The 24,665-nt window shown below is 45.1% G+C and overlaps 2 protein-coding genes and 1 long non-coding RNA gene across 3 annotated transcripts in view; 1 reads left to right on the forward strand and 2 right to left on the reverse strand.

The window, feature by feature from the left end:
- C8A (complement C8 alpha chain) overlaps nt 1–5,620 on the forward strand; it is a 28,671-nt gene extending 23,051 nt beyond the window's left edge. Inside the window, exons 8-11 of the mRNA XM_079982109.1 lie at nt 923–1,057; nt 2,087–2,244; nt 4,754–4,976; nt 5,463–5,620. Coding sequence (XP_079838235.1) covers nt 923–1,057; nt 2,087–2,244; nt 4,754–4,976; nt 5,463–5,614 — 668 coding nt within the window. The 3' untranslated portion in view covers nt 5,615–5,620. The remainder of the gene's footprint in view (nt 1–922; nt 1,058–2,086; nt 2,245–4,753; nt 4,977–5,462) is intronic.
- A 1,086-nt stretch (nt 5,621–6,706) lies between these two features.
- Nucleotides 6,707–7,376, reverse strand: LOC307219156. Its single transcript, XR_013840309.1, has 2 exons — nt 6,879–7,376; nt 6,707–6,829 (listed from the first exon to the last, which is right to left on the reverse strand). It is a non-coding gene; the product is annotated as an uncharacterized lncRNA (long non-coding RNA).
- Nucleotides 7,377–15,007: 7,631 nt separating this feature from the next.
- C8B (complement C8 beta chain) overlaps nt 15,008–24,665 on the reverse strand; it is a 42,460-nt gene continuing 32,802 nt past the window's right edge. The window contains exons 9-12 of the mRNA XM_079982110.1: nt 23,870–24,033; nt 22,075–22,228; nt 20,509–20,577; nt 15,008–16,094 (exon numbers count right to left, since the gene is read on the reverse strand). Coding sequence (XP_079838236.1) covers nt 15,949–16,094; nt 20,509–20,577; nt 22,075–22,228; nt 23,870–24,033 — 533 coding nt within the window. The 3' untranslated portion in view covers nt 15,008–15,948. The remainder of the gene's footprint in view (nt 16,095–20,508; nt 20,578–22,074; nt 22,229–23,869; nt 24,034–24,665) is intronic.

Consider the following 24,665-nt stretch of genomic DNA (forward strand, 5'->3'; position numbering starts at 1 on the left):
CTGCCAAGGAGTGTGGTGGAGTCTCCTTCTTTGGAGGTCTTTAAGCAGAGGCTTGACAACCATATGTCAGGAGTGCTCTGATGGTGTTTCCTGCTTGGCAGGTGGTTGGACTCGATGGCCCTTGTGGTCTCTTCCAACTCTATGATTCTATGATTCTATGAAATAACTTGGGTAGCTGGTAGTCATTCTTGTGACTCTGATCCACACTGCTGGTTGGTACATCCCCTTCTAAGTACATGGTGCAGCATGCCACACTGATAGCCAAATACTAGAGGGAGGTGAAAGGGGACATGACCCAGCAGAGAGCATTGAGCAACAATGCTGTATGATCTGTCAAAGAAATATCACCCTTTACAATTGATGGGAGACAAACAGGGCTCCACAGGGCTCCTCCTATGTTTCAAGAAGAAGAAGAAGAAATCAATAGGCGTTCTGCTGCTGACTTCAATGGAAAATGAATGAAGTTCTTTGCCTGTCGTAACATCAATGTAACCAAATGACTGCTGAGCCTTTTTGCAGCAAATTCTCTCAAAATTGAGATTACAAATCAGTGTTGGAACGTGTAACTTCAGTTGCCCTCACACATTTATTGGGGGTGTTTCTAACCTTTTTTTAAAAATAATAATAATGGGCTGGGGCTTTATTCGGTGGCAACTGTAGAATAAAATTTATATTGTTTTCAGAAAGCAGAATTGTACTTACTGCTTCACTGGTGATAGCTTTCCAGGTTCCAGCTATTGATTTTTTCTTTCTTTTTCCCTCGGACAGTGACTAATGAAAAGTAGCTCAAATGGAACTGTACGTTTTCGAGTTATTGTTTGCATACATGTATTGAGTAACATCTTAACACTTGAAGATTTATAGTCAGTATCTAGGGATATAAAACTGTGATTGACACTTGCCTTCCCTCCCTTTCCCTCAGGGGTTACAAGGGACATGGTAAGCTCCTGTTTTGGTGGATCCTTAGGGTTAGGCTATAACCTTGACTACGCAGACATAACTATAGGTGCCAAGGTGTCCTTCAAACGCTGCTCAAAGGATGCAGGCCAAGACACAGGTAGGAAATGCATTCACGTTTTCCAAAAACCTCTTCCTCTTTTTCTTATTTGAAAAGGATATATTGCCTTCCAGGAAAGTTGAATCGTTTGCTAAAGTCATTCTTTTGTAATCACAAGGACCACACCCACAAGAACAGTCCTATACCTCTCCACTTTCTTCCAATGGGGCTGGTGTAGTAGAAAGTGCTGTAGAAGTCAGTGGGACCTACTTCCATATCGTGTTTAGTGAGAGGTGCATTTGATAATGATAATGCTCGCTAATAATAATAATGATGATGATGATGATGATGATGATGATAATAATAATAATTTATTTCTACCCCACCCATCCAGCTGGGTCTCCCCAGCCACTCTGGGCGGTGTCCAACAGAAGGTTAAAAATACATTAAACCATCAGTTATTAAAAACTTCCCTAAACAGGGCTGCTCTGTTAAGTGCTCATGACGTTTCATTCATGCAAGGCACTCGATATGGAGCTTCTATTGTGCTTGATCAGGAGGATGCAGCTAGGGCAGAATGCTGCAGCACAGCTCCTGACAAGAGCGAGACCCTGTGCTCAGAGGAAAGACATTCCTGTTCATGGCTCATTCACTTAGCTGCTACCCACACCACCATTTGCAACCTTAATGTCGTCCTATGTGTCCCATTAGTAAAACAAACAAACAGCAAATAATTTAATTTAAAAATCCTTAATTGTCTGGCATTTTCAGGCACTTTTACCACCTGCAGCTGAAAAAGTGCAATGCATGCGATGCTATTATACTGTTATTACTCTCATCTTGAATTGTCTTTAGATAAAACAAATAACAAATAAAATAAAGATCCTCCTAAGTGAGCTCAGGAGCACACAAGTGGCATTTGAGCTTCCTTTGGCATCTTACCTCTATGAGTGTCTGCTAGGCCATCGCCTTGTAATAGTGCCTTGCTGTCAAATGTCCTCCACCGAGTCACCTTGACGAAGCAATTTTGACTCCACTAGTGGATTCATAGAAGCGAACAGTAATCCATTTCATTGCCCAACTTTTCAGACCATCAAAAGGAAAAGGCAGTCATCGAGGATATTATTCCCCGGGTTCGAGGCGGAGACGCAGCCTCGATTGGAAGGCTGATGGGAAGCTGGAACACCAATGCATACCGTTATTGGGGGAGGTCATTAAAACTTAATCCCACTGTTATTGATTTTGAGGTAAGCCTTTTTCTTTCAGTTGTAGAAACACCACATCTCCAAAGGATTGAAAGTGTACTAGACCAGATCATTTTATATTTTTATTGCTATTCCATCTTAGGACAGGATTAAATGTAATGGGCCACTGATCTGCTGACCTATTTCACAATGAGCAAATGCATTTTTTTTAAAGCAGCACCTTCGAAGCAAGGGAGATAAGACACAGAATCTATCTCGAATATCGAAGTTTCAGTTCATTGCAATATGGTGACTAGCTTGTCAAAAAGAAGCTTTAAACAGTCATATTCATCCATGTTATATAATTCTTGGAAAAGGAGAAGCAGAATCATGCACATTCCCCCTCCCCAGGATACCAAGTGCAGCTCTAAAGCATGCATGGCCAAACTCGGCCCTCCAGCTGTTTTGGGACTACAACTCCCATCATCAGGACCAGAGGTCAGGGATGATGGGAACTGTAGTCCCAAAACATCTGGAGGGCCGAGTTTGGCCATGCCTGCTCTAAAGAATCCTTTCTGCAGAAGGATTCATATGCACAGACAGGTGACATGGAAGTGGTGCAGTGGACTTGTGGAGTGGACTTGTGGAGCAATGGGTATTAAGAAGTCCTGCTGGGGGTGCATCTACAACCATGCAGCTTTGATGCACGGTCTCTGATAAAGGACAGCAGGGAAATGGGTGGATACGAAGCTTGCAAGGATACTATCACAGTTCAGATGGGCAGTTGGAGCAGATGCTTTGCGGAGCAGAGTATGGGGAGGAAGTGTTGCAATCCATCAGTATCGGACTTCTAAGGCAGGTTAGCTGTGCAGCACCAAGTGAGCAGCTAGCTCCACAAAAAGCTAGAGGTGAGTGGAGGCCTTAAGAATCTCTTCCCACAGCCCATGTTTTTCAAGGTTTAGCCCCTGGTTTGAAGACTGTGTGGTTGTAAAAGGGACATCCCTGTGGCCCGAAGGGGGTGTGCAACCTGTCTGTATTGGCTGTACCAGAAGCTCCTGATTTCTCTGCTGAGCCAGGCTTGGTGGGGTGGCACCCAAGAGGGTTCTGGCTTGGGAGCTGAGAAAGAAGCCATGATGTGCTCTAGAAGGTCCTCCTCCAGAGCAAGGCATTGTGAGTGAGGCTGCATGGATGGAGCCTTCACCACCGGTCCTTTACTGCAATGGGGGCAAGTTACTATTTAAAGTGACCTAAAACCATTATACTTGTTTACCACCGTCATCCAGTGCACTATGGATGATCTCACCTATAGTGCCTCACTCTGAAGAAGGACCCCTCTGAGCTGCTGCTTTGTTGGCAGTTGTGTGGACAGGCAAATGGGAGGGGGCTTCAGAGTGACTGCAGGAAGGAAGGTTGAGGTGATGGGGTGATGGTGCTTTGTTTTTGAGGCTCATCACGAGAAAAGGCTCTTAGCAGTTCCTGTGTATTCTCTGCACAGATCTTCCATTAATGCTGCCCAAAACACACTACTGTTTGCCTGTAGCCTATTCTGTAACCTTTAAATGGCTGCTGCAGGAGCTCTGCCAGTGCTTGTAGTTTTGGAGCGGATTCAAGCACCCAATAATTAGTTATGTCCACTTGAATGTCCCCTTATCTTGACTCATGGTTGTTTGCTAAAAGGCCTTGTGTAAATATTGTTCCGGAACATCATTTTTCAAGGCCATGTCACAGCTCTTCTGTGGAAATCCCTACTGCCCTTGTGAAGTACAGAAAGCAAAACCTCTGCAAATAGACTGTCCTGTGTGGTCCTGGCAGCTCTAAGCGTTACTTGTATCTATATCTTGCTCTTTGTATCTATATCTTGCTCCTTTGTGCACATGCACGTACACACCCACCCCAGGATGGCTGTTTGACTGAGGGTTGAGACAAAATGCTTTCCCTGATCAGGTGCAGGGCAATCCTGATTTTCTGTGGTTGGTTTTTTGCTTTGTTCTGCAATAAGTTGTTTTTCATTTGTTAAGATGAGTTGCTGCCGTGGCAGCATATTTCTGCAGTGTTCCTGCTCTCTGCTTGTGGTACATTATGGCTTGTGCTGCAAAGACTGATAGTGAGGGTGCATGGCCCTTCTGTGGGTGTGGGTGCCTTATGCCCTATGCCACAGCATAATGGGGGAGGTTGTGACCAGGTGAGTTGCAAGCAAGCTCAGTCTGCTGTCCAAGTGCTGACTATTGCAGGGCAACTTCAAGGTCCCTGCTCACACTTCCTTCTTACGGTTCCTTAAAACTTGGGCCAGAAATCCCTTCAAATTTCTTCAGTCTTCCAATAGCCTTTCAGATAGAGGGCTGATCTCTGTAAAGTAGGACATATGACCACTCTGGAGTGTGTGAGGTGTCCTTAGTAAGGGAGAAGTTTTCTTCAGGCCACCCACTGCCCAGCATCGTCAGGTAGTCTACCAAAGGGCTTTCCAAGCTACTATTTAACAGTTATTCTGCCAGTTTTGAGAAGTATTGCATTTCCAACCCTTTACCCATCCATTAGCAACGTCACGGATAATTCCCCATCTGTTATTCCACAGCTGCAACCCATAACTGAAATACTGCCTAGAACCAACCTTGCCAATATTGAAGCCAAAAGGCAAAACCTGAAGAGAGCTTTGGATGAATACTTAATCGAGTTCAGTGCCTGCCGCTGTGGGCCGTGCCAGAACAACGGTGAACCGGTGCTGATGGGGTCCTCCTGTGTTTGCGAGTGCCAGCAGGGTTCGGAAGGCCCAGCGTGTGAGAACACAAGACAGAGGGGTAAGGTGAAACCATTGGAGAGAAAGGTCTGCTGAATACATCATTCTGACTCTGGCTAATTGATACCTCCCGAGATCTATCCATCAATCAACACCTCCTTTCGATGTCTTTGATCATCTTGCATGCCAGGCAACCTAAGGGGCCTTATACAGGGATAAAATTAACAGCTCAAGTGATTATTATAAGTAAGCCAGGTTAAGCAAAGAAGGTTTTAGAGGTAACAAATGTTCCAGTGTCATAAATCATACCAGAGGCGGCAGGACCTGAGCCAAAGTATGGCGCCAACTGAATATTAATGTTAAAGTCTTGCAGCCTCATCCCTGGAGCAGATGTGGGTGTGCCTAAGCTGATTTATTTCAGCAGGTTTTGGAGCACCTAAGTCTGCATAGGATCAGGCCAGTCCTCTTGGCAAGTCTTGCTCAAGGTGCCTTTGCAAGGTTCCATTTCTTGTCTTTAAGTTTCTACTCATAATGTATTGTGTCACAGGTCATCCGACGGATGGTGGTTGGAGCTGCTGGACACCATGGACTCCCTGCCAAGCTGGATCTAGAAGGCGGACAAGACAGTGTATCAACCCAGTTCCTCAAAATGGTGGAGCCATGTGCGCAGGGAAGAGTGTAGAAATACAGGGATGCTAACATCTTGCCATGAGTGGGTTAATGAGTCGGGTTGTCAAACAAGAAAATGATGGTATGAGTGCTGAGTCAAATGCATTTGGCTATTAATATCTGTGTTAACGGTGCCCAACAGAATGAATAAAGGGGAGGGAATTGGGGAGGGGGCTCATTGCTTAGGGGCTAACAACTATGGCAGCTATTCTAGTTGTCATGTATAAGGCTGCAATGAAAAGGAATATAGTTCCCCCCCCCCCAAAAAAAAAAACAAAATATGAAAGGAAAGGGACTGCCGTGAGTATTACTGGCCTGCAGTATCACAGATTGACAGTTACAACAGGGCTGTCCAGTAGCTCACTCTCCATATGCACATTCAGTGTGCAGAGCAGCACTGAGTGTAGATGAGCTGCCTCAGGGTTATGGTTGTGCAATTTCCTCCACCATGAGACCAGCTTGCAACTACCGGTAAATCACTTCCACATTTCCATGATGTGGCAAGTGTGGACTTAGTTGGAAACTGTGCATGGAGGAACAAGGTGTTACACAACCACTTCACTACAAGGCCAAGTGGATACAACCAGAGTTTATCGTGTCTGTAAATCTCACGGCTGATTCATATAACCACTTTTTATGCCCCCTCCCCCTTTGCTGTATGACTGGGCCATTTCAGCAGTCTAACAAAGCCCTGTTTTCTTATTTAGTCTCCACAAAAGGCCATTTTGTGTTAGTTTTGCAATAGTGTGCCAAATCAGGAGCTCATGCACGTAGTTTAACACCACCATTTTCCTTCCATAGTAACAAAAATTTTACCCTGGATGGGAGAAAATGGTCCTAGGAATGGTCATGTGATGATTGGGTCCTCACAGTCTTCAAAGACTGTCTATTGAAAGCCTGAGTCCTGTTAGGACATTTTGATGTGGCAGCTCCTTCTCAGACTCATGTAGAGATACATTGGTGGGGTGAGAATCGCAATCACTGAGCAGACCATATACATTGCCTCTTCCATTCACCACCATCAAGTGAACAAATTTCTGAAACAAAGCAATCCTCATCCTTACATGGTACTTAGATTGTACAACGAATATTGCACCCTTATATATTGTGCTTCTTCTAAGCACAATTGATTCCACTTGAATAGCCCTTCCAGACAATTAGTGCCCTAGGTTTTCAGTCCCAAAGGAAGCCTTAGCGTCCTTTTTTAATCTCTCTCTCTCTCTCTCTCTCTCTCTCTCTCTCTCTCTCTTACACACACACACACACACACACACACACACACACACACACACACAATATTTTGTAGCCCATGGAATCACACAACCAAAGCATTTGACCCAGAATTCAGTGCAACTCTTTTGGCAGTCATATCAAAACACATTTCTGTAAATTCTTCTGATCTGGTTCTGAAATGTTGGCAGCAGATATGCACTTTTAAAGAAAGTGGATCAATCTGAATTGTTACAAAGTAAAGATAATGAAAGCATTTTTTAAAAAAACAACAACAACCAGATGCCACTTATGTCAGAACTACATAACATATAGTGCAGCATATGCTTACAAGTGGGCAGAGGGAAAATGCTCCACAGGTACCCTCCATCCTATACATGCATCGCAGAGAGCTATACAGAAAGGAAAGAAGGGCTCATACACACCATTCATCTAATTCATTCAATTGATATATTTGCTAATATCAGTAACTGCTTATTTGCTTGAAAAATGACACATTCCTGATTCACAGAGCATAGAATGGACTGGATATCAAAACAGGGGTGAATAGTGGACAAGAAAACCTGAAGCAGATACACTGCCAACTTCAAAGATTCTAAAATCCAGGCTGCTATAATTTTTAATATAACGTGATGATGAATAAAAGAATCATAGTCACATGCAGCCTGTCCACAGAGGACATTGCTGCACAAATGAGGCTATTTTCCCTTTAAGACTGGCCATGAATCATCTATTAGAACACCAGCATTTTATCTCCAAGGGTTCCAGAGCTGGAGATGTTAACAGTCCAGTTGATTTAGGAGCCCTTTTGGAAAACAAGACATAAATCTCAGTACAGGAATATGCACAGGATTGAACTGATTCCAAAGACTGTAGTTGGGAGTCCACAGCAATATGCTTTGAATGAATGACTGCAAAAAACCAATAAAAACAGGCACAAACAAACCAATGCACACAGTGAATACCAACCATGCTGCATTTGATTGTGCTGTGCATTTTGCAAAGGAATTAAAGAACTATGATGGTGGACTGGCTGTCAATAATAGAGGAGGAGAAAATCAAGCAACATCATGCTTAAAACCAGGTTTCCAGATAGCCCCTCTCCATTTGCTTCTCCACCCAAGAGTTGATTGTGTCTCTCAGTCGGCTTAGCTGGAAGGACTAGAGGGCATGGACTGGTAAACACAACAGCTGCCATAGGCTAGAAGAGCCATGAGAACAATCCTTGTGACCAATGGGAGAGTGCAAAAACTGGGAAAAGAAACCTATATCCTCTGACTTTGATGTGCTAGATGCAGATGTGTGGCTGCCAGGAGGCGTTGGGTTTGAACTGGGAATCTTTGGAATTGTGAACAGTGCTCCATGTGGTGAGCCATGAAAATACACATTACAGCTGCTGTAGGTAGTTTAGGGCCTAGACTGACTCCATCTAACTACATAAAAAGAGTGGTCCTGAATCAGACCATAGGCCCTTTCATCCAATGCTCACAGTGACCAACCAAATGCCACCGTAAAGCCTGCAAAGTAGGAGAAGAAGAGCTTGACACACTGTCCCCACTAAGGCTAGATATTGGAAGGGATTTGAGGTCTTTCTGGCATGTTTCTGTATCCTGTGGTTGTTATTTGGCCCTGACTTTTGACTCGAGTTGGGATAACTTAGAGGGACTAACTGAGCAAAAGGACAAAACGAGCACATTCTTCACACAGAACTGCACTCAGAATGGTTATCTCACACCGGAAGAGACTAGAGTGGTGGGATGCAGATCCTCTCCTGACACTGGGGCTGCTGCTGCTTATTTGGTCAGGGTTGGGGCAGTGGCAATTTTGGCATGTGGAGGTACACCCATGGGAGTACCAGCTACTTCCATGCTTGATGAAGCAAAGTGGAGAGGACAAAGAGAGAATGCTGAGATAGAGCCACTACTTAACAAAATGCCTTTTAATAACAGCCGTGGTCTTGAGATGCATGTTTTCCAACAGTATATCGATGAGCATTTAGAATTTATCGTAGCTTCACTAACTTGACTGCTTTACACCCTGGAGGATTAGACCAATGCTTCATGTGACCTTTCTAGATAGGAAAAAAGTCTTCTTCTTTTTTAACGTTGTGTGTGGAATTTTTTTTAGCTCTTGTCAAAACGAAAGCAATTTTCTTTTGTTCGAAGGGCTACGCCATGCTGTTCTAAACACCAAGATTTGATTTTCCTGTAGAAAGAGAGAAACCAGCTGTATAACGCTTTCAAATTGATAATAATTCATGGTTTTGTACAGATGGTGCAGTATTTTGCCATTTTTATAAAGGGGGAAAGAATCTCTATTTTTCACAGAGATCTGAAACCACATATATTAGCTCCAGTAATCCTTTAAGGTTCTGATCTCACACCAGGCTCCAAACAGTGGTTCCCAGCTTTGCTTATGCTTCCATTACATTTGAGACCCAGCGTAGCTACCTGCTGTATGCTAATGTCCAGAATGCACTGCCCAACCAGAGAAGGGGGATGTCCACAAGCTACACATGATGCTGATACCTGGGAAATATAGTCTCGTCTCTTGTTTGGGCCTAGTGGCGTCATCACACTTCTGTGAGGTCCGTAAAGAATTAAATGAGCGAAACTCAGACACCAAACAAAATTGTACGCAGCCTCTGTATGTTCTTCAAGCTAGTAGTCATAAAAACATTTCAGCCTTTGAAAAATAAAAAAATGCAACCCCTTCTCATCACATCCCCCAACCCAAAATCTGGAAGACTTTATAATTTGTTCCAAAGGACTGTGGTTTCATTTTACTTCCACAACAGCCCATTAAGTAGGCTAGGCTGAGAGAGAATGATTTGCTTGATAATTTGTGGCTGAATCATTCCCACACTTACAAGGCCAACACTTTGGGTACTACTGCACCAATCTGGCAAGCATCATGTTTAAAAATAAGCAGACAAGCAGGCTTGTTTTTGTTGTTGTTTTTGTTGGTACTGATATCCTTCTGTCTCAAGAGACAATGGAATGTGCCTCCAGGAATGCAGTAAAATTGCTGGAGAATTACGGCGCCTGCTGTGGCTGCAGAGACTGCTAACTGCTAACTACAGCCTCCCATGTTGTTTATGCTGCATTAGAAGCAGCAAAGTGACCTCTCCAGAGTGCAAGCCTGGACAGTGTGTTTGGAGGTCCTGGGATGCCCAAATGACAAGAATCCCCTGTATGTATGTGTATGTGCAGCATGTGTATACAGGACTCCCCTGTGTATATATCAACATCTGGAACTGTATTACTGAAGCCTAATATTCTATAGCAGCAAACTATTTAGGACTTTAAGGTGCAGCTACGTGGATATCTTACCTCAGATCCCCAACAGGTAGTATGTAACCATCATGGCTGTCAACCAGCTTTCACTCTTTCTGAACTTCTGATGCAGTTCTCAGCACACAAAAAAGCCAAAATGCATTCAAAAAGGTATGTTCAAAGCAAATGTATTTGGAGAAATGTGTATTTTGAGAGAACTTGTGGAAATGCATATTTTGAGAGAAAAATCTGTTTAACTGTGGAAGAAAATCTATATAAAGATACATATTTTAGTAGATATGAAATGCATATTTTTGTCTATATGTATATATATATTTAAATTCTAATTAACAGAGAAACAGGACAGTAAGTACATGTGCAAAAGTGACATAGACTGAAAACAGATTGATTCACCAGGCACACACCCTTCCAGTATACAAATTGGATGGTATTTAAAAGGACACTAGAAGTAAAAGACACTTAAAGGAAATAATTAGCAGTAACTGAAAATGGAGAAGGTGTATGCTGGCAACATGTTCTGCAAGACAACCAGAGATCACTCTGGGTGGAATGTTTAATTCAATCAGTAGAATTCAGCCCCTATTTCCTATCTCCTTCCTGAAGAGTTTAATATGTCTGAGCCTTGGCAAAAAGACAAGGAAATGTACAGGAAGGCTATACACCGCGAGCCACCTAACAAATGGCAGCAAAATGCCCCTTTTGAGGCTCTCTTCAAATGTCAAAGAGAAATCTCCTCAAGCCCAAGGCATCCCCCCTGCCACACACACACATTTTATCCGAGGCTCACAAATCCTTAACAATGAAAAACAGGAGTTTTGTGCAATGAAGCTGAAGTGCGGGGAGAGAGAGAGGGAGAGAAAGAGAGAGAAAGGAGAACCTGCCTGCCAGGCCTGTAAAAGATTATGAGCAATTACACATTTACAGTGCTAGTCAAAGAAACTAATATAAGCTGTGCTGAAGGGCCCAGCATGTGAGCCATACCAGATGAGATAAGGCGCAGCCATTTTCTGGCCTAAATTAAAAGCTCATAATAGGAGATTTTCTTTAAAAAATAATAATACTACAGTTGCCATCCACTTGTAACGAAGGAATTCTATCCCCATATACCGTATTTTTCGCCCCATAGGACGCACCGCCCTATAGGATGCACCTAGTTTTTGGGGGGAGGAAATAAAGAAAAAAATTTATTTTCCCCCCCCAGGCACGGGGCTCGCGCAGGGGAAGCCCGAGCTTCCCCCGACCCCAGCCCCCAGAAGAGCCTGCTATCCGCAAGCCTAGGGAGCCGCGCTGGTCTCCCCAGGATTGCGGACAGCTGTGCGAAGCCTGGCGCGCTGAGGCTTCCCAATGCAGGCAGCTCTGCGCAACCCTCCGGAGCCCGGCGCAGCTTGGCGCCGGGCTCCGGAGGGTCGCGCAGAGCTGCGCAGACCCCGGGAGGGCAGGCAGCTCTGCGCAACCCTTCGGAGGCCGGCGCCAAGCCGCGCTGGCCTCCGGAGCGATGCGCACAGCTGCACGGACCCCGGGAGGGCAGGCAGCTCTCCGCGACCCTCCAGAGGCCGGGCGGCTTGGCGCCGGGCTCCGGAGGGTCGCGCAAAGCTGCGCGGACCCCGGGAGGGCAGGCAGCTCTCCGCGACCCTCCAGAGGCCGGGCGGCTTGGCGCCGGGCTCCGGAGGGTCGCGCAAAGCTGCGCGGACCCCGGGAGGGCAGACAGCTCTCTGCGACACTCCGGAGGCCTGCGCGGCTTGGCGCCGGGCTCCAGAGGGTTGCGCAAAGCTGCGCAGACCCCGGGAGGGCAGGCAGCTCTGCGCGACCCTTCGGAGGCCGGCGCGGCTTGGCACCGGGCTCCGGGGGGTTGCGCAGAGCTTCCTGAAGCCTGGAGAGCGAGAGCCTCTCGCTCCCCGGGCTTCAGCGAAAGCCTGCATTCGCCCCATAGGACGCACCCACATTTCCCCTTCATTTTTGGAGGGGAAAAAGTGCGTCCTATAGGGCGAAAAATACGGTACATACTGACACACATTCAAGGCAGCTGTTATCCTACATATTTTGCAAGGCGTATCTTCTGGGAAACCTGATTTCTCTGTGTCCGACTCATGTGATGGTGGCACTTGGGTTAAAAGGTATGGGACACAGATGTGGATGTGAACAAACAGGCTTATTAACAAAAAGAAGAAGCAGTGTATAGTAAATGACTGAAGGCTGTGCACCTTAGGTTTTCAAGGTGCAGAGTCAAGATAGCTAGATAAGAGAACTGCTGAAAATAGTAGAGGCAGAGAAAGGTGTCTTCTGTCTGTATGACAGTGTTCTCCCTCTACCTGACTTTTCAGTTCTCTGAAATCAGCCCTCACCAATCTCAAGATGTGACTCCCACACTACAACGCTCATCATCCCTGACCAAGCTGGCTGGGTCTCAGGTTCAGATTTAGGGTGTTGCAGGCAGTTCCCACGCATAGGGAACCAAGCTGAGGAGGTGCAAAATCAAGAAGATCTATTGAGAAGATCCATTGGGGGGTGTGCCAACTTTTGGGCTCACTTCAGAAGCCGTATTTACCAATGATTACCAAAGTCTGCCCCTGCTGGGTCTCATAGGAATTGTAGTTTAACAGCATACAAAGAGCATCAGGTTCTGGAAAGCTACCATATAGGTTAGGATTTACTTTTTACCGCAAGCGAAACAAAACAAAAATGAGAAGAATCTTCACTGGAAAAATTGGCTGTTGATCTCCAGAGGTTTGCCTTGCACATGAGAAAAATACTTGGGCATAATAATATCTTCAGAGATTACCTTCTTAACAGACATTCTTTGAAGAAGTACTACATACCCACATATTCGTATGCTAAGCATAATTTAAATTTCCACAAAGCAGGCCAGAGGTTGTGGGGTTGTGAGTGAATGGAAGAGGAAGCAGTACTGCTCAACACTACACATAGCTGAAGGAATTCCTTCAGGAGTAGGTGAGGTTAGTCACTTCCCAATGTATAGGTAGCTGCTGGTAACCACAAAGAAGAGGAGAGCTGAGGCAGGAAAAAGGTCAGGATGGTGCAAGTGCAGCAGCAGAGCCAATCCAACACTCCTGCCATTGCATTTGCACTGTGCTGACTTCCCCACTGCCTCACTCCTCCTAGCTGCTGGCAGTGAGCTCCACATTGGGAAGCCAGGTAAGCAATGTCACCCTGCCAACCTCTACTGAGAGGAAATTGTGTGTTTATGCAAGAACAGGGAACCTTTGGTGCTCTAGATGTTGGGCTGTATCTTGTGTATCTCTGACCATGCTGGCTGGGTGTTATGGAAACTGGAGTCCAGCAGCATCTGGAGGGACACATTTCCCCACCCTTGTGCATGTGCAAAGGGGCATTTCCAGCATTGGATTCAAGTGTGTGGTGTATATTTTGATTTCCCCCCTGGGCCTGGTGAGTTATCTAGAGCCCCCCCCCCCGAAAAACCCTTGTCCGGTTTAATCCCCATCAAGAACAACTGCTGTCGGCATTCATATACTGCATGGTAGCCTGGATTGCTTGTTGTAATACTGAAAGCCTTTGCTCAGAGAATGTGCACTCTAATCCAGAGCAAATATACGCTGGTGACTCATGGTCAGAGTATTTGCAAAGGAGAAAAAAATGAATAAATGTGGAGTTTCACCCTTTTTAGACGTACTTGCACTATACATTTATAAGTGCTTATTGCCCTGGGCTCCTTTGGGAGGAATGGCAGGATATTAAATAAATAAATAAATAAATAAATAAATAATAAAATTAAATCTGTTTCCTGATTAATTGAGGCTCTGTTTAAAGAATTAATTGGCTGAATATCATGGTCTTAGGGGAAAAGCCCAAGAAAATATTTTGATTATTCCCAATCCTTTCATTTTCATAATGAGATGAACACCTCACTGATTTTTTTTTTTGCAAAGTCTCTGAGCCGCCCCCCAGCTCCCCAATACTGCCACGCTGTCATGAGTCCTGATTTATTTTAGCTCAGTGAGCCATTCAGCATTATGATGTGGTGTGTGTTTGAAACAGCAGATGCAATTGATAGATGCAGAGTGAGCTTCCAGCCTCTTGCCAGCTTTGCTTCATATTTATGCTCAGGAACGATGGTGAAATTTACATAAAAGAATTTACTCTTGTCCAGAAAACAGCTCAGTCAACTTCCATTCTTTACTCACTCGAAAAATGACGAGCAGTTCTGAAACTGGGCCAAGGTGGTGGGGGAGCTCGTGTAAAAATACTCCAAATCATAATTCAGCACTGGAAATTCCAGGGACATCATTTTTCTGCTTCTTTCTCTGCACACCACTCACATGTAAAGGGTCTATTGTGACGCCTTGCTTCAGATATGACCATGGCTGGCACTTAATCAGTTTTCTTTGGCTGTGGGTGCACCTCAGAATTTGCTCTTTTAGTTTTCAGATTTGGACTTCACCTTTTCACCCAGTTGGTTTTCCAACAGCAATAAAATGCAAAGTACAAAACAGCAATCAAAGGGCATAAAAACCAGCATATTTACTGTGGCCATAATGAGCCAGCTTATGAGGCCAAAGGCCTGCCAGCAGAAGGTCACTGGAGACAGGGGAGCTCAATGGGCTTCCCAGAGCCTGGGAACAGCTATGGAAGAGCAGGAGCAGCTCACCAGTGGCAGAGCCATAGCAATAGCCTTCCAGCAACAGCCACTTGCTTACAAGGCAGGGCAAAGTAGTGGTGTGGTCAGGGCAGAGTGGATAGATCGGTGGAGACAACCTAGTGCTCCCACAGTGGGCCATGCAGTCATGGACTCTTAGTGAGTGGCACTGATACCTGCAAGATCACCTGTACCAACACTGCTTCTGCCCAACAATTAAAAGCACATAGCAGGTGGCGTAGTCTGTTTTGCATCACTCCTAATGCAACATGCTGACTCTCACTGTACAGCATAATGGTTAATCTTTATTTGTGTGGATCAAGTGTTTTTGCCCATAAGCTTTATGAATTTTAATTTATTTCATTTCATTTTTACATTCAGTTCCAGGTTGCTTGCGAAGGTCTTTCTTATACAGGGTAATCTACAGGGGAAAATCATCCAATGAATAAGCATATCATTATAACACAGTTTTGAAATTATTGGGTGTCACAGGGGTATTTGAGAGCACTTCACAATTCACTTTTCTCCCTTTAAGGCAATATCTAATTGGTTAAACAATTTACGTTCAATGCAATAAATGGGAAACTGGGTCTATCGCCACCACATTGGATTCAAGTTTCACATTTGACGAGGCTGCTGTGATTGAGATTTAAAGCTTTCATTTATCTCAGCAGGATGAAGCACCCTCCAGTGACTATTAGAAAAAAGTGTATTTTTAGGCATTCATGGGAAATAGTCGATTGAAGTTCAGCCAAATAAAGAAAAAGGTGTGAATTTCTTGATGTCAGAGTAACAGATGACTTTTTGTATATATGCAAAATGAAAAAAAACACAGTGGCAGATATTAAAAATATATATTTGCTGCATGTTCTGAACATGTATCTATTAATTATATTATCCATATGATTTATATTCTGGTTCAAAAGGTCATATGTATTCATTCAGAAGTGTACAGAAAAGTCCTGCACAAGGGGACCATCAACACTGCTCATGCAATGTGATTCCCTCTATCCATTGAACTGAATAGGAAAACATATATCAATACTTTTGTCAGAGTCTCCATGCCTGAAGGGAGTTTCTATATTAGACCACAGCCATTTAAAGTGTCTACCTACCTAAATAACAATAATAACAATGTAAAAAAACTGGAATTAATACTAGTGGAAAATAGAAAACGCTTTTGGGGCCCTTCTATTGGTCTTCCAAGTAACTTCTCAAATATTTCACTAAGCAGTTTCAGTGTTTGGCCCCATGCATGGCTTGCCACCATTTTGCACTGCTGGGTTGTTACATTCCCGCCTTCTTGTCCGTTGTCCTCCAGAACCTGCAGACCAGCTAGACCAACAGCTCCAGTTCCCATCTATAGCAACATCTGGAATAATAAAAGGTTAAAATCAGGGTTACTGTAAAAGTATTACAGATTTGGTGCTGGCCCGGTGTCAATTTTCCTCTCTTCTGCTAGTTCTCCTTATTTAGGTTCTGCACTAGCAAACATCTTGGATATGGTGAGAGTGACCATGCATCAAAGTGATACATTTAGCTGTGAGCAAGACGGATTTGAAATTGATAACTGCACCTGAATCTAAAAGACATTTCTTTATCACACACCATGCTACTGATTCATTTAAAAATCTGAAACATTATTCAGGGTGTAGTAACTTAAGAACTTACTTCATGAAGGTGCCTTCTCCAGATCAATTCATAGCATGAACATGGAGGCTAAGAAATAACCTCATGATAGATAACTTAACCCACCCAACACCTTAAAATGGTCACATAAATATTTATAGTCAGGCAAGAGGTACAGGTGGTTTACATGTGAGGTACAGATGCATTAGCAGGGGGAGCTCTGAAAGTGCAGATCTTCCAGTCTGCAGCAGATACATTTCTTCAAAGGTGTCTTTCCTCAAGAAGGAGGCTGCCCAACCCTGAGCACTGGGGTACCAAAGAGTTCTCAAAGGCACCAATCAAGCTATCTGTCAACTGACTCAATCCACACTTCCAAAGATCTCTTTTCAGGTAGGAGCCTGACGCCCATTGCAGAGGGATGTTTTTAACAGCACAGACTGGCAGTCAGCTGGCTAGATCTATACCTTGAAAGGTCTCCTTCCTATGGTAGGAAGTTACCCTGAGCTGGGAGGGAGAAAACAAGAGGGCCAGACTAGTAACAAGCAAATGAACACACAGTTCTAGGAAATCTCAGGATTTGTACAGCACAGGAAAAGCAACCAGGTGGTTGCAGACTACAAATCCCACTATCCTTGACCATTGGCCATCCTAACTGGGGCAGATGGGAGTTGTAGTCCAAAACATCTGGAAGGCATCTGGGATAGTGCATGTCAATGCTTTCAGAAGAGAGATTAGACTTGAGAGGTGCACCCCCTCTGCACCCACAAAATATACATATTATAGAATTATATTTTACTTTATTATTTATTTATTTATTTATTTATTTATTTATTTATTTATTTATACCCCGCCCATCTGGCTGGGTTTCCCCAGCCACTCTGGGCTGCTTCCAACAAAGATGAAAAATACACTAAAATGTCACATATTAAAAACTTCCCTGAACAGGGCTGCCTTCAGATGTCTTCTGAGTGTCAGGTAGTTGTTTATCGCTTTGACATTTGATGGGAGGGCGTTCCACAGGGCGGGCGCCACTACCGAGAAGGCCCTTTGCCTGGTTCCCTGTAACTTGGCCTCTCGCAGTGAGGGAACCGCCAGAAGGCCCTCGAAGCTGGAACTCAGTGTCCGGGCAGAACGATGGGGGAGGAGACGCTCCTTCAGATATACTGGACCGAGGCCATTTAGGGCTTTAAAGGTCAGCACCAACACTTTGAATTGTGCTCAGAAACGTACTGGGAGCCAATGTAGGTCTTTCAAGACCGGTGTTATACGGTCTCGGCGGCCGCTCCTAGTCACCAGTCTAGCTGCCGCATTCTGGATTAGTTGTAGTTTCCGGGTCACCTTCAAAGGTAGCCCCACGTAGAGCGCATTGCAGTAGTCCAAGCGGGAAATAACCAGAGCATGCACCACTCTGGTGAGACAGTCTGCAGGCAGATAGGGTCTCAGCCTACGTACCAGATGGAGTTGGTAAACAGCTGCCCTGGATACAGATTTGAGCTGTGCCTCCATGAACAGCTGTGAGTCCAAAATGACTCCCAGGCTGCGCACCTGGTCCTTCAGGGGCACAGTTACCCCATTCAGGACCAGGGAATCCTCCACACCTGCCCGCCTCCTGTCCCCCCAAAACAGTACTTCTGTCTTGTCAGGATTCAACCTCAATCTGTTAGCCACCATCCATCCTCCAACCGCCTCCAGACACTCACACAGGACCTTCACCGCCTTCACTGGTTCTGATTTAAAGAGAGGTAGAGCTGGGTATCATCCGCATACTGATGAACACCCAGCCCAAACCTCCAGATGATCTCTCTCAGTGGCTGCATGTAAACGTTGAAAAGCATGGGGGAGAGGACAGAACCCTGAGGCACCCCACAAGTGAGAGCCCAGGGGTCTGAACACTCATCCCCCACCACCACTTTCTGAACACGGCCCAGGAGGAAGGAGCGGAACCACTGTATGACAGTGCCCCCAGCTCCCAGCCCCTCAAGACGGTCCAGAAGGATGTTATGATCGATGGTATCAAACGCCGCTGAGAGATCCAGCAGAACTAAGAAACAGCTCTCACCTTTGTCCCTAGCCCGCCGGAGATCATCAACCAGTGTGACCAAGGCAGTTTCAGTCCCATGATGAGGCCTGAATCCCGACTGGAAGGGATCCAAATGGTCCGCTTCTTCCAGGCGTGCCTGGAGTTGTTCAGCAACCACTCGCTCAATCACCTTGCCCAAGAATGGAAGATTTGAGACTGGGCAATAATTGGCCATTGAGGCCGCATCTAAAGATGGTTTTTTAAGAAGCGGTTTAATAACCGCCTCTTTCAGCAGGTCTGGGAAGGCTCCCTCACAGAGGGAAGCATTCACCACCCCACGAAGCCCATCACCCAGTCCTCCCCGGCTAGCTTTTATAAGCCAGGATGGGCAAGGATCCAGGAGACAGGTGGTTGGTTTCACTCGTCCAAGCAGCCTGTCCACATCCTCGGAGGTAACAGATTGGAATTGATCCCACTCAACTTGACTAGACAGGACTCTAGCACTCTCCCGCCCTGGCCCTGCTCCCACGGTGGAGTCTACTTCTTCCCGAATCTGAGCGATTTTATCTGCAAAAAACTTTGCAAAATCATTGCAGGAGAACATGTGGCCCGTACTGGGCCCCGATGTCGCAGGTGGTTCCGCTAAATTGTGAACCACCTGAAAAAGTCTCCTGCTGCTGTTTTCTGCAGATGCAATAGAGGCGGTGAAGAAAGTCTTCTTCGCCGTCGCTATCACCACTTGGTAGGCTCGACGTTGAGCTCTAACCTGTGTCCAGTCAGATTCGGAATGAGTTATCCGCCACCGGCGTTCTAGCCATCTCAATGATTGTTTCATTGCCCTCAGATCCGTGGAAAACCACGGGGCTGTCCAGGCTCCATGCAGTCGGAGAGGGTGCTTCAGAGCCAAACAGTCAATAGCCCTGGTTAACTCCACATTCCAGCGGGCCACCAGGGAATTGGCTGAAAGGCCATCAACATGGGATAAAACATCCCCTACCACTCTCTGGAAACCATTTGGATCCATTAAGTGGCGGGGGCGGACCATCCGAATCGGTCCCACCTCCCTGCAGAGGGGATGGGTCGCAGAGAAGTCCAGTTGCACCAGGAAGTGATCTGACCATGGCACTTCTTTCGTTTCACTTTTACTTAGTGTCAGATCACCAACATCCATAGAGGTAAACACCAGGTCCAAGGCATGTCCGTGGCTATGGGTTGGGCCAGACTTATTCAGGGACAGCCCCATGGAGGCCATGCTTTCCACGAAGTCCCGAGCAGCCCCTTGTAAGGTCGTGTCGGCATGGATGTTAAAATCCCCTAGGACAAGCAAGCTAGGTGTCTCCAGGAGAACATCCGCCACAACCTGAAGCAGCTTGGGCAGGGAATCCTTGGTGCAGCGGGGAGGTCGGTACACCAAAAAGAATCCTGTACTGCCCCTATTGCCCAACTTCCAGAACATGTACTCGGAAAACTGGGTCTTCTCAATAGGACGCCTGGTGCAAACTAATGACTTCCTAAAAATCACTGCAACCCCCCCTCCCCGCCCACATGACCTGGGTTGCTGTGCGTAAGAGAAACCTGGTGGACAAGCAGCGGCAAGTACAGGCCCATCTGCTTCATCCAACCAAGTCTCTGTTACACATGCCAGGTCAAGTCCTCCATCCATGATCAAGTCATGGATGGCAGTGGTCTTATGAATCATTGACCTGGCATTGCACAGCAGCACCTTCAGGTCATGTGGGTATCCCTTGCTGATTCTAGTATCCATCCGGTCAGGACCAGACCCGGAGGCAGGGATAGTCCTCAGACAACGACTAAACCTGCCTCCTCTGTAATGACATGGTCTGGTCTTAGCGTAACTCCTCCTCCTACCCGTGATCACTGAGATCAGTTGTCCCAGTGCATCCCCCCCTGTGGAACATGCCCCAGACATTTTGTTGGCTGGGACCTACTTTGGCAAACCTTCTTAGATGAGTAAGAAAAGGATAGCTAGCATCCAAATTGCTTTGGATAGTTTAAATATAAAGCCGTGTGTAAATACTTCTAAATAAAAACAAATACATCATTCTGTAGTCATTTTCTCCCAATAGTTTGTTCTTTTTCTTTTTCTTTATAAAAAAAAATCCTTTTAATCTCTTACCTGTCCTTAGTGTGTTTTCACAGGCAAGACCCCGATGTCCCAGGGGGCATATACACTCACAGTGAGTCCCTGAAAAACACAATAGGTAGAGTCAACCCATTCTTCTGAACCCATTTTATATATATACACAAAGCCTCAAGAAGCAGGTAAAAAAAATTGTAGTGCAGAAAGAGTAGGAAGTAATCGGCACAGTGTTGGCTCTTTTCCAATCTTTTCTAAAGAGGTGGCAGTAACAACACAGGAAAAGCTGACCTTGTACTTCTGCAAGAGGGTTGTAAATGGGAGTGCTCCTCGCCCTTATCTCAGTAGTGTTGAAACTATGCTTATCATAAACACTAGTCTTCAACTGGTTGTTCAGGAGCCACTACTAGACTGAAGCCTGATCTGACACTAAAGAAAAAAGAGAGAAAGGGGTCCCTAGTTGCATGCTTCAGTTAAAGGTGGGGCTGGGTCCCAAAAGGTTGAAAACTGCTGATCTCGCAGAACTTGTGATGCACCAAGCCAAATGCAACCCACCACCAATGTATAGCTGCCTACAAGGGTCTTGGTGAGCCTCGTGTTTTGCCAGTGTGAGAGCCAGTGTGGTGTAGTGGTTAAGAGCGGCAGTCTCGTAATCTGGGGAGCCGGGTTCGCGTCTCCGCTCCTCCACATGCAGCTGCTGGGTGACCTTGGGCTAGTCACACTTCTCTGAAGTCTCTCAGCCCCACTCACCTCACAGAGTGTTTGTTGTGGGGGAGGAAGGGAAAGGAGAATGTTAGCCGCTTTGAGACTCCTTCGGGTAGTGATAAAGCGGGATATCAAATCCAAACTCCTCCTCCTCCAACAGGTGATGTGCAAGACCCCTGAGACCCTGGAGAGCAACTGCTAATCAGAGCTGGCCCTACTGAGCTAGCTGAACAAACAGTGTGTCTTGATATCAGACACTTCACTCTCTTCCTGTCTTTGCACTGAGACTTATTGGGTAGCTGCTCACAGCGCCGATCATTCTTGATGTACCGATACCCTAACAAAGTATGAAGACAGCTTCATATGTCCGAGTGACTCATTTTATTACAATTCAAAAATTACTTTCCCCTGTGCAGTGAAGCCAGTGTCGTCTTCAAAGCAAGAGCAGCCCAAAATGTGAGCGGGGTGGGGGAAGCGCTCAATGCAGAATCTCTGGTGATGATAATGATAACAGTCTTTAGCAGTTGCAGATGGCATTTCATCTTCCAAGAGCTGGGAGAAACACTAATTAATGGCCAGAGAGCTAGTCAGCTTGCTAAGCTTAGCAAAGCTATTTCCGAAAGAGATTTCAAGCAGATTGCAACTTTGTGTTTTATGCATAATTGAGTTGGAAAAGCCTTCCTAAATGTAAATGATTAAGATTACATTCCACTTGCCAAAGCAGCACAGTCCGCTATCTCGCTGCACTGCCCACGAAACAATAGTGACATTTAAATGAATATCTCTTCTTATTATATTCCCTTCGTGATATTTAATGGCAAAACGAAGACAGCTGGGGCAAAAGCACACTCTCTCCTGATCAGCAATGTCAGGCATGAAAGGGGAGAGGCCAGATCTTACCTTTCAAAAAAGCATTTCCATTGCCCTGGCACTGACTGCAGTGACAGCTACTCGTTTCCTGTTGGAACTCTTCCAGGGCACGCCTCAAGTTTTGTTTCAGAGTATTTGCATTTGCAAAGGTGGTGGCAGTTGCTAATTCATACAGTGGCTCCACCTACGTTGAGAGGGGAGAAGTGGTAATATACTTTAAATTAAAAATGTTTTTAGAGTGCATTGCAGTCATCCAGTCTTGAAGTCACCAATGCCTGAACTACTGTGGTCATGCTTTCCTTGTCCAGAAACAGCCATAGTTGTCGTATCTGTCACAGCTGGTTAAAGGCACTTCAGGCCACTGAAGTTACATAAGTTCAAGTTTTGGATTATAACTTCCATTAACACTGACCATGCTAGCTGTGGGCCACAGACCCAGCACCAGTGTTTGCTCAGGTCTGGCACTGACCCCAGGGCTCAGAAGAGCCCCTCATTGGTCTGACGCAGATGTGCCACCCATCACTACTCTACCCCCAAACCAAGTAGTGGGTGGGCATCAGTGGCACCTTTGAAAGAGAGTCAAGCTCAGTTTCCCTCCACAGTCACTGTCTTCAGAGTTAATACTTGAACACTATGTCCATGATATCCACCCCTCGCAATCAGATTTTAATAGCTATTGTTAAACTAGAGTTGGGGGACCTTTTTGGGTCAAGGTCCATGATCCTGTGATGGTAATCTATTGGGGGGCCAACTTGCTTGTGGGTAAGGTACAAACCAGCCAGTGGGCACAGCCCCAGTTCCTCTCTCTTTATCTGTTACCAGCTTTCACTCTCTTTCTGAACTCTCCTTCCTCCTCAGCAAGTGGAGAAAAGATTGCTATCACCAGAGGTCTGAATTGTTAGCCTACAAGGGTCTTTTGAAATGAGGCTTAGGGCTACATGCAACCCAAGAACTACAGCTTGCCCACCCTTAGGTTTCAATCCAAAGATGTGCCAATGGAAGGAGACCAGTAGAAGGTATTTTTGTATCCCTTCCTCCTCCAGAGTAAACACTCCAGAATAGGGATGGAACAGAAATTCAACTCAGTTTTCATTTAAAGCTGAATCAATGAAATTTTCACTTTCCAAAACAAAAGTGTAGCCATACTTCAGAATTCACACATCCAATTTTTGCAGTGCAGTTCTCCAAATAAACAATGTTTGTATAAATGCATATATATGGGGTAAGTGTGCATAAAAATGAGTACATGGGGGGGGGGGAATAACATACAAAAATATATCTTGGAAATTGCTTGCAAAAATGTTAAAGCTGCATATAAAGTTGTGTTAAGAGAAATTTGTACGACAATGCTAATGAATTTTCATGAGGATAATTGCACATTGCTGCAAAATGTGGAGAACTGAATTTATGATCAGGGAAATGAGAATGAGGGAACCAAAATTGACAGATCCTCCAATCTCTACTCCTGAATTGGGTGGAAAATGTTTTTTTAAAAAATGGACGAGGACACCTTTCATGAGAGCACCCAACCCTTAGGAGAGACATGGGAGCTCCTTGGGGAAGTCAGGACACTGTAAAGTAATCTTCTACTGACCGCTTCTAGTCATTTTTCTGGTTAGAAACTAAAGTGAAATTTAATTGATCATGTCTTTTCTCTTTCAATCATATAATCAAATTTATTTTTCCATCTTGATTACATCACAGTTTCAATTCCAATGTGAAAATTTGAAATTCACATACTTAAATTTTAGCAAATTTGTACAAGCCTTGTATCCCCAAACACATTTCAGTGTGTCAATATAGCATTGTGATTGCTTTACATCACCTTCATCCTGATGATTTCAGGGTTGTACTGAACAGCATCTCCCCACTCTTGCATCAGTTCTGCAGTGGGCAGGTCTTTGTAAGCAAGTGTTGTTATATATTCGCTTGCACCTCCACGAACAAGGGCGACAAAGTCCTCCACAATTTTCCTTTCTGCTGTGTTATCTGTAGAGGCACAATTAAACACATCAGTTCAGATTACATGTGCATCCGTACATGAATATTTATCATCTGATAACTGTAACATCAAGCAATGATTTAGACAAGTGGAAAGACATCCTGCATAGAAGGCTGCAAACGGAATGTCATCCTTCCTTCTAATAATGAACCCAGGATGTTTCAGAAGGATAGGAAAGGAAAAGGAATGCTCTTTTCCTTTCAACCTTTCCACTCCCTGGCAATAAAATCCCCTGATGATAAAGCTTCAACATGTTCAGGTTTGAACCTTTCAAACCTCTAGTGCAGGTATCTGGAACCTTTGGCGCGCCAGATGTTGCTGAACTACAACTCCCAGAATCCCTGGTAATCAGGCATGCCTTCTGGGGCTGACAGAATTATAGTTTAGCAACATCTAGAGGGCCAAAGGTTATCCACACCTGATCAGGTGTTAGTAGTATAGCACAGCAGGATAAGGCAAGGTATTTTTTTTTAATTAAAAAAAGTGCCCATCAAGACTTCTCCACTCTTGAAACTTCCCCAACTCTGACCTGAATAGCACAAGATTCCTGCACCAGGTTGTCCAGAAATGTGAAGAGGAACACGCCACTTAGCAGCTTGGGACACTGCAATGTCCACTT

The sequence above is a fragment of the Podarcis cretensis genome (genome assembly GCF_951804945.1).
Source record: "Podarcis cretensis genome assembly, chromosome: 6".
NCBI lineage: Eukaryota > Metazoa > Chordata > Lepidosauria > Squamata > Lacertidae > Podarcis > Podarcis cretensis.